At 32.8% G+C, this 10,086-nt stretch overlaps 2 protein-coding genes across 2 annotated transcripts; both read right to left on the bottom strand.

The window, feature by feature from the left end:
- Window positions 1-628: 628 nt before the first annotated feature.
- Window positions 629-2,252, bottom strand: LOC107584593 (urokinase plasminogen activator surface receptor-like). Its single transcript, XM_016271307.1, has 5 exons — window positions 2,203-2,252; window positions 1,999-2,118; window positions 1,640-1,771; window positions 1,090-1,200; window positions 629-939 (listed from the first exon to the last, which is right to left on the bottom strand). The coding sequence occupies exons 1-5, from the start codon at window positions 2,249-2,251 to the stop codon at window positions 749-751; spliced, it is 603 nt and encodes a 200-aa protein (XP_016126793.1). The 5' UTR covers window position 2,252; the 3' UTR covers window positions 629-748.
- A 3,185-nt stretch (window positions 2,253-5,437) lies between these two features.
- On the bottom strand, window positions 5,438-6,755 carry LOC107584598 (lymphocyte antigen 6D-like). The gene is made up of 4 exons (XM_016271312.1): window positions 6,654-6,755; window positions 6,438-6,557; window positions 5,901-6,026; window positions 5,438-5,632 (listed from the first exon to the last, which is right to left on the bottom strand). Exons 1-4 carry the CDS (start codon window positions 6,700-6,702, stop codon window positions 5,565-5,567), a joined length of 363 nt encoding a protein of 120 aa, XP_016126798.1. The 5' UTR covers window positions 6,703-6,755; the 3' UTR covers window positions 5,438-5,564.
- Between the last annotated feature and the right edge of the window lie 3,331 nt (window positions 6,756-10,086).

Here is a 10,086-nt window from a genome sequence, read left to right as displayed (position 1 = left end):
ATATATATATATATATATATATATATATATATATATATATATATATATATATATATATATATTGAATTTTAGATAAAAGAGAAATTTAAATGACAATGTTAGAAAAGAAGGACAGTGCAAAATTATGCAGATGTTGATTATTTTATCTAAAAACAAAAAAACGATTGAATTTGACAGTTTGTAATTCTACAGTTAATTTTAACCGTAAAAAGACCTACTATAGTAATGTAAGTAGTAATGTGTAATGAGGGTTCCAAGTTTACAGCATTAGCTGAAAGACAATTTTTATCCTTAAGAAAAAAAAAAACTGTTCAAGAATCAAATCGAATTGTGATCAACCCAGCCTTTATCATATGATGTATTACAGTTACACTTTGTGTCTGTAACTGTGAAAATAAAAATTCCTGATAGTTGAAATGCAAATATTGTAATACAAACTATTTCTTTGAATAGTTAAATAATTATCTTTCATGTTTCTTCTGAACACAATAATGATTTAATCATTTTTAAAGAAAGAAAATCTTTTAATTGTTTCTGTATATCATTTGGTTGTCTTTGCAGCATGGCAAGCTTTATTAAATATGACCCCAGGAAAAGCTGATTTCATATTTTATTTCATAAATGTCACATCAGAATGTCACAGCAAAAAAAATCTGATTAGGACACCAAAAATGCATGGTACATGGAAAATATCAGCTCTATATTCAATACAGTGTGTCACATTGTAGAAAGTGAAGAGCTGCTGGATTCAGTGCAGCAGGATGAAGGAGAGCAGAGAACAGCAGAGGAACAGGAAGCTCTGAGTGACGCTCTTAGCACTGTTACACAGGTTCCCCTCACAACACGATTCGCTCCGGACATCTCTAACCGATGTTGTGGTACCACACAAAGATTTAGAGACACAGCCTTTTACAACCACTGTCTGGCCTCCAGAACTCTCTGATGAAAAGAAAGAAAACACAGGTTGAGTCTAAGCTTTACTGGTATATATGATATGTATTAAATGTTTAAACATAAGAGAGATTAAAAACAACAACAACAACAATGACAACATTAATCTTCTTTTTTCTTGCTTTAGCAGATTCTCACCTGTTGCTGTAATGCAGCGGTCTTCACTCCCTGAACAGCTCACTGTGTTTGAGCAGCTCTTCCCATCACAGTAATAACATTTCTTTCCATTAGGGACATTAGTACTGGGATCTACAGGAGGAAAACAAGTATTCTTTTATTTTATTGTCCGTACAAAATATGATATCTAATGAAACAACACTCTGTTAGCTGCTCCATTCAATCAGTTTATAACTGACAAGCCGCACCCTGCATTTTATTTTCTGTACTGTAAAAAATGTTACTGAAATTCTTACTTTTTAAAGTTGAAACAACACATTATTACTTATTATAATGTTGAATGTTATTTTGTGATAACTAATCGCAGCAATCATTTTTTTACAGTGTGTCCTTTGGAAGTAGAATGAGTGTTGACTTTAAAGTTAATCATTTGCATATCAGAAATCAGAAATCAGAAATCAGAAGAGCTTTATTACCAAGTATGTTTACACACACAAGGAATTTGACTTGACGACAGGAGCTTCCAGTGTAGAAGAAAGTACAAACATATGGTCAATAAATCACACAATACCTGGAGCGTCTTGGACGTTACACCGGTCTGTGTTACAGCACGCTGAAGATGTCCTTACAATGCCGAGGTTCATGGACCCACTTGCACAGTCAGCAGCACAACCTTTTATCTTCTCATTAATACTGATGTCACCTAAAATCATGAGTGATTCAGGACAAAACACATTATTTTGATGGAAAATTGTGACATTTATAATTTTTCTCATTTCAAACTGTTTTACAAATTGTATCTGAGAGAAAACAAATGAAATGTCAGAAATCTCTATATAATATTTTGTGTTTGAATTTGTAAATTCCTCCAGAAAAATGAGATAGCAGTTCTGTGACAAGTTACATTTCAATCCATCATATTAGACTTACCAACTTTTGACACTGATGTTATACTCATGCACTTGGAAGCTCCACTGGGACATGGTTTTTCCTGTTGATCCGCACAAGAACCCGTCAGACTAATACACTCATAACAGCTGAGAGAGTGTCCTTTAATAATAAAACAGAGAGAGACAGACATCTATTATCTGTATTTGTACTCAATAACGTTCCAAACACTATTTGTCTTTGTACCTGCAGTGAAGAGAACGAACAGAAGAAAAACTGAGGTTTGCAGATCCATGTTTGATCAGGAGGGGAATGAATAACGTCTGTTTCAGTGCTCATTTTATAGCTTGATAAGAAGGTGCGGGTCTTTATGAGCAAATGAAAGGTTAACAGAAGTTTACACATTTCTGGAATCAGCAGCCTACGTAATTTACGATAATGGGATGTTTGATAAGGAATTCCAGTCTACTAAACCATTTTAATGGGATAGTTCACCCCAAAATGACGATTCTGTCATCATTTATTCATGTCATTCCAAACCTGTTTGACTTACTTTCTTCAGTGGAACACAAAATAAGATATATGAAAAATGTCTCTGCGTTTGTCTGTGTGTGTGTTTGTCCATAAAATGAAAACCATTGGGGTTCAGTGTTGTTTGGGCCCCAAAAGTCTTTAAATATCTTCTTGTGTTCTGCAGAAGAAAGAACGACATACTTTGTTTACCTATAAATGCTGTATTATCTACATTGGTTACTTGAACCAATACTATGATCTTTTCAATTTAATATACTATATTGTTGTAAAACATTAAAGGTTTTATGACACCCACCCACACACACTGGGTGGGACATGGAACATTGTGTTTAAACAGAACCATAGTTTCCTTTTCGCTGAAATCATGAAGGATCAGACTGGAGATGTTAGAAGTTTTAATGACCTAGAACCCATCAGATTGTGTTACTATCACTCTTTATGCATGTTTGAATGTATGTATTTATGCATTTAAAGATTTTAGCATAAAAATCGAAGAGTACTAAAATTGAATATAGCAAATAAGAAATAATACCAAGATAATCAAATTAAAGAACAAAAAGTGGGCTAACATAAGCAAAGAAATGAGGGGACAAAATTGCCTGAGGTATATGTTGATGAAATTAAATTAGTAGGTTTGTTTTAAACAAGCAAAAATATGGTTTTGATATATCTGTGTATTATTTTAAGCAATATTTCAGTACAGGCCTAATGAAAATAAACAACTAAGCAAACAATTAATCTAAAAATATTAAAGCATTTAATCAAAATTGTAAGTATTATAATTTGATCTAACATGCAGTATAATATTTTGTTTTAAACGTTGTTATACCTCAATCAACCTTTTGTCTTCTTGCATGTGATTTTGCATAGTGACAGACTGATGTTTGAGGAAATGTTGTGATGGGGTATAATTCACATAACCTGACAGATATCACAGCCAAACACATTTAGAAGTCCATGTTTGCATTGAAAAAGCTTTAACAAAAGAAGCTTTCTCATCTAAAATTAATAGCCTAGATAATACAGTTTATGTGGCAGGTTTATGTAGCTGATTATACATTTTATTACTGAAATGCGCATATGCACAGGAAAAGGTCAGATAAGTACACTTTATTATAATCATAAACACACTGCTTTGTAGTGCAAATAGTTTGACCATTTCCTACATGTTGTTATTCTAGTTATTTACATACAGTATAGTGGCTACTGAATTGGAAGTCTCACACATTTACAACAATAGTGTACTTCAACGTTAAGATAAATTGCTGTAATAGTTTTTTCGAGAGCAGGAAGGCCTGAAGACAGATATTGAGGTTGCTTTGTTTCTGCTCAATATGGGAGTAATAATAGTTTTTTTTCTTTTCTTTTACAGAACCAAGATATGATGTTGTAATATCAGCTATAGAAACATGACAGATTGGTGAGTTAGTCTTGACGGAGCAATAAAGTGAGCGGTGTGTTGATGTCAAATATAAGCAGTGTTTCTCAGAAATCACTTACTGTACCTTTAAACCTTAGCAGACCTTGAACAACCAAAGAAATGAAAGTAAATTAAGAAAAATAACTGAGAAAGATGTTTTTAGCACACTGTTTTTTTTTATCTTTATTGCATTCCATTATAACTTTTCATTTTATTTATATAGGACAGTACATATTGAAATATATATGAAAAGGAAGGGGAAGAGAAAATATAAAGGAAATATATAGTCTTAACTGCAAATATTATTACTCCACAAAATTACTGCAGATATTGCAAACTCATTATCATATATTCATTTTTTTTTCTTTTTAATAATTATTTGATAGATACCTTACAGTGAAAATTACTCCACTACACGTTACAAGTCACCAATTCCAAAACAACTTGAGTAAAAGTCTTAGAGTATCTGATTTTAACAGTACTTAAGTATTTTACTTATACTAAATATAGGCTCAAAAAATGCACTAGTCAAAGAGACATGCCAGTGAAAAACTGTGACGTTGTGGAGAAGCTGCGGAAAACAGGCAGAGGCAAGGATATATGTGCTGGTATTTCTTGGAAAAACTAGAACAAACAATAAGGCAAAAACCAAAGGGAACAAAGAACAGAATGACTGGCATACAGACAACCATTACATTCAACAACTCACAAGGAACTAAAGAAAAACTAGGGCTATATATACACACAGGGGGCTAACAAGCTTAACAAGATAAGACACACCTGGGGAAACTAATCAAGGGGAACCAATGAACAAACGGACTACAAACTGACTACAAACACCACGGCAGACAGGAAGTGACATAAAAGTCCAGGGCAAGGCACATAGACCATGAAACAAAAACAAGAAAGAGTTGGAAGTCTCACACATTTACAACAATAGTGTACTTCAACGTTAAGATAAATTACTGTAATAGTTTTTTCGAGAGCAGGAAGGCCTGAAGACAGATATTGAGGTTGCTTTGTTTCTGCTCAATATGGGAGTAATAATAGTTTTGCCTTTTTTTTTTTTTTTTTTTTTACATAACCAAGATATGATGCTGTAATATCAGCTATAGAAACATGACAGATTGGAGAGTTAGCCTTGACGGAGCAATAAAATGAGCGGTGTGTTGATGTCAAATATAAGCAGTGTTTCTCAGAAATCACTTACTGTACCTTTAAACCTTAGCAGACCTTGAACAACCATAAGAAATGAAAGTAAATTAAGAAAAATAACTGAGAAAGATGTTTTTAGCACACTGGTTTTTTTTGTGTGTGTGTTTTTTTTTATTGCATTCCATTATAACTTTTCATTTTATTTGTATAGGAAAGTATATATTGAAATATATATGAAAAGGAAGGGGAAGAGGAAATATAAAGGAAATATATAGTCTTAACTGCAAATATTATTACTCCACAAAATTACTGCAGATATTGCAAACTCATCATATATTCATTTTGTTTTTCTTTTTAATAATTATTTGTGTGTTACACTAGTTGATGCACTATTTTGTTTAATCCCCCAAATCATCATCCTAAAGAACAGCAGAACAACATGTACACTTTATTCAGTAAAATATGGAAATGTGACTTTCAGTTTCTGCTGCAGCTGGACTCACTGAAACAGGAAGTAGAAGAGCAGAGGAGACAACAGCAGGAGGTAGCTCCCCTTATACACGCCACCTGATCAAGAGAAGAAGAAAATGTAATGTTAATTAATGCTACTAATAATAATAATAGTAATTAAAAATAGCTTTGTAATTAAAACTCTCTGAAAGTACTTGACTAATTCATAAGCAATCCTGCCACTCAAGCTTTGCACACTATTCAGGGCTGCTGAAATGTGATATTATGTTCCTTTAAACAATCACTTGTGTTTGTCGTGTTATTGTTTGTATTATTTCCTAATTTTAAGTCACTGTGGAGAAATCGATCATGTAAAGGACAATACCTGCTGCATTGCAGAGGTCAGTGTCACAGCACTGGGTAGTTATTGTCCCTCCAGTCGGGAGCTGTTGAGTCCCAGCTTCACATGTAAGTGCACACCGTTTAATTTTGATGGACACCTTAATGGGACCTGCAAAAAAGACAAACCTCTGTATAATAGAATAATGAAACAATTCCAACATTTGCAGTTCTATCCAGATTAGACGCGGCCATTTAAATTTGAACGCTTCCAGTTATTTTAGCTGTACAAAAACAGTCAGTTATACTACTTGATATTTCATACTGGTATTTCTTATCATATTATTTTAATGGATTGTTGTAATCATAAACACTCTGGTTTGTAGCACAAATAGTTTGACTGTTTACTGCACTTATTATGCACTTGTTACTCTATTTATTTACCTTTACTTACCTAGCACAAATTAGCGGTTATACAGTATGAGAAGTTACAGTTCCATCGTTTCAGCATCAGTAAATTATAGCAGCATCTTCATCAATCAAACATATAACAGCACATTTTAATAAATCATATTGGACTTACCAGCTTGTGTCACTGTTGTTGAACTCATGCACTTGGAAAATCCACTGGGACATGTTGCCACATTTTGATCCGCACAAGAACCCGTCAGACCCATACACTCATAACATCTGAGAGAGTGTCCTTTAGTAATAAAACAGAGAGCGAGACAGTGAGAGAGAGACATCTATTATCTGTATTTGTACTCAATAACATTACAAACACTATTTGTCTTTGTACCTGCAGTGAAGAGAACGAACAGAAGAAATACTGAGATTTGCAGATCCATCTTTGATCAGGAGCTGAATGGAATAACGTGTCTGTTTCAGTGCTCATTTTATAGCTTTTCAAAGGGGAGGGTCTTTATGAGAAAATTAACAGAAGTTTAACACATTTCTGGAATCAGAAACATCAACTTACACTGTTAAAAAACAAAACAGAATATGTAGTGGTGATTTTCTTTTCTGCCAGGACATTATGCACTAATTTTACGAACATTTTTTGTAAACCCTAAAACAGGTCGGTCCTGGAGGGCCAGTATCCTGCAGAGTCTTTAGCTCCAACTTGCCTCAACACACCTGCCTGGAAGTTTCTAGTATGCCTAGTAAGAGCTTGATTAACTGGTTCAGGTGTGTTTAATTAGGGTTGGAGCTAAACTCTGCAGGACACCGGCCCTCCAGGACCGAGTGTGGACAGCCCTGCCCTAAAACAACGCAATGAAGTGCAAAATTCAAAATACAGATGAAACCAATACAGAAAATTCCTTCATATGATTGTACCTCATTTGTATGGATTTATTTTCACAGTGTATGTAATTTACTTGGAAGTTAATGATAAAGGAATGTATAATAAGGAATCACATGGAATATAAAAGTACTTAAACAATTTTAAAGGGACATTTCACCCAAAAATGACCGTTGTGTTGTTATTTTCTCATGTTTGACTTTCTTTCTTAAAAGATATTTGAAAAATGTCTCTGTGTTTGTGTATTTATTTATTTTATTTTATTTATTTGCATAAAATGAAAAGCAATGGTCCAAAATAAGAAAAATATAAATTCATGCATTTTTCTTGTCCTATATAGGGTTAATGCTCGAGCCTATTAGATAAAATATACTTTCTTTCTTTCTTTCTTTCTTTATGTTTTTAACAAAAAAAAAGCATGGAGTATTAAGATGGTATAATAGCAGGTAATAGATAATAGAAAAATAATCAACTTAAAGAACAAAACAGTGGGCTAACAAGCAAAACAAAGAAAGAAGTTACAATTTTGTTGAATCAGCAAGATGGTCTGATGTATATGTTGATGAAATTCAATTAGTAGTTTTGTTTTAACCAAGCAGAAAATATGGTTTTGATATATCATTGTAATATTACAGTGCAGACCTAATGAAAATAACCACCTAAGCAAACAGTGAATAAATTTTCTGTTTATTTAATCATTCCAATAATCTCTTATTCTGCATTAAGTATGATGTTTTGTAAAATGTTTTTATTTTAAATAAATGTATTTTGGATGTGATAATCAACTACGTAAATCTGCAATGTTTTAAAAAATGTATTACATGTTAAATCAACCTATAATTTGATCTAATGTAATACATTTTTAAAATGTTGTTTACCTCAATCAACCTTTTGCTTTTTTTTGCATATGATTTTGCATAGCCACAGACTGATGCTTAAGTTAATGTCATGGGATACAAACTGACAATTCATCCCAACACATAAACTGACAGATATCACAGCCACAACCAAACACATTTAGAAGTCCATTTTTGCATTGCAAAATTTTTAACAAAAGAAGCTTTCTGAAATGAATATAAAAATTTAGACGACACTATTTTATACCCAAAAAAAAGATTCAAAAGTTGTCTCTGGGGCAGTACCTTTTTACCTTTTTAGCCTATTAATATGTATCATTTGGGTACTCATACAGTACACTTTAGGTACTAATATGTACCTTTGAAGAACTAATATGCACCTCAAAATATGCACAAAAATGTGTGTAACTGTGGTATGACTGATTGACAGAACTGAAAACAAAATACAACATTTAAAAAGGAAAAGAAAAGAAGATAAATTTCTCAAAATGTTTAATACATTTCACCTGTTTTCAGACATGTTCCCATTTTCTCAATATTTTCTGAAAAACTGTTCACAAAAATGGCTTCACTTTGCACAGGTTTAACCATGTTCCCATTCTGAAAACTCAAGTACACAATATAATGAACTCAATCCATCACAATGTGAACTCAAATAGCACATATTAATATATGTGTTTTGGGTGAGTAAGGGCAAAACGCACAAGATGCAGTACTTTCAGTGACCTGTAATAGGCAGTATCACGTCTTTTGTAGCAGAAATAAACTGCTGCAGAAAAAGCTAGGTCCATGCAAAATGTAATGTGTAACTGCAACACTCATTTCAAATGTAGTGGAGTAAAGAGTACAGATTCTCATTCAAATATGTAGTGAAGTAAAGAGTAAAAGTTGCTAATATCTTTGATACTCAGTACAACTACAAGGTACCCAAAAAGATACTTAAGTACAGTAACTAATTACATTTACTCCAATACTTTACACCTCTGTGTGTAACTAATGACACACCAATCAGAATCTCTGGAGCACATGTGATTATGTGCTTTGGAAAATGAATCCTAGTGGTGGGAGACCAAGAGGAAATGGAGAGGAAAAGAATATGAAGGGGATTTTAAAGGACATTTGTTCCTGATAAAATACAAAGCACTAGTTGACCATGTTCTTTGCATGGAAATTGGCCTACAAGGTTATTTCCGTGTTTTTATAGTACTTAAACTGACAGTACACAGTAACAGTACTTTAGATGACAGAACTTTCACTATTCTATGTACATTGTAAATACTTGAGCCAATGTAAAAATTCTACTCAGCTGTTTTCAACATCATAATAATAATAAATGTTTTTTGAGCAGCAAATCAGAATATCAGAATGATTTCTGAAGGATCGTGTGACTGGAGTAATGATGCTAAAAATTTTGCTTTGAAATCACAGTAAATTACATTTTAAAATATATTCAAATAGAAAATAGTTATTTTAAATAGACTAGTAAAAATATTTCAAAATGTTACTGTTTTGCTGTCCTTTGGATCAAATAAATGCAGGCTTGGTGAACAGAAGAGACTTCTTTAAAAAACATAAAAAATCTTACTGTTCAAAAACTTTTCACTGGTGTATAGGCAACTTTAATTGTTCTCTAATTTCTAGCTTTTAATTGACTTAGAAATCAGATAACTGCTGGACAATAACCAATAATAATGATTTGTTTATATACTACAAACACTTTTTTGTCACATAAGGCAGAATAGTTTCTATACTGTAATAAATGCTATGTCAATTAGCACTGCATTGTTCATATACTTTATTTATTACCTGGAGATGACTTGACAAACACAAATAAACCATATATTGTCGCAATCGTATGTTTAATGTCTTCATGTTTCCAAACGTTTCTGTTTTCTGTGAAAACAACTGTTTTCATACAGCGATAGCTGGATGCTTTTGTCCATATTAGGAATTTCCTTGTACAACTTTCTGCGCGATAGCACTCTCCGGCTTCGAGTATGAATGAAACATACACTGCACATGAGTGTTTAGCGCTCCGTGATGTTCATCTCGCCTTATTATGGGTCCGAATA

The sequence above is a fragment of the Sinocyclocheilus grahami genome, unplaced genomic scaffold (genome assembly GCF_001515645.1).
Source record: "Sinocyclocheilus grahami isolate Dianchi unplaced genomic scaffold, SAMN03320097.WGS_v1.1 scaffold61.1, whole genome shotgun sequence".
In the NCBI taxonomy this organism is placed as follows: Eukaryota; Metazoa; Chordata; class Actinopteri; order Cypriniformes; family Cyprinidae; genus Sinocyclocheilus; species Sinocyclocheilus grahami.
Note: the sequence above shows the minus strand (reverse complement) of the source record. Positions and strands in the feature narration are given on the sequence as shown.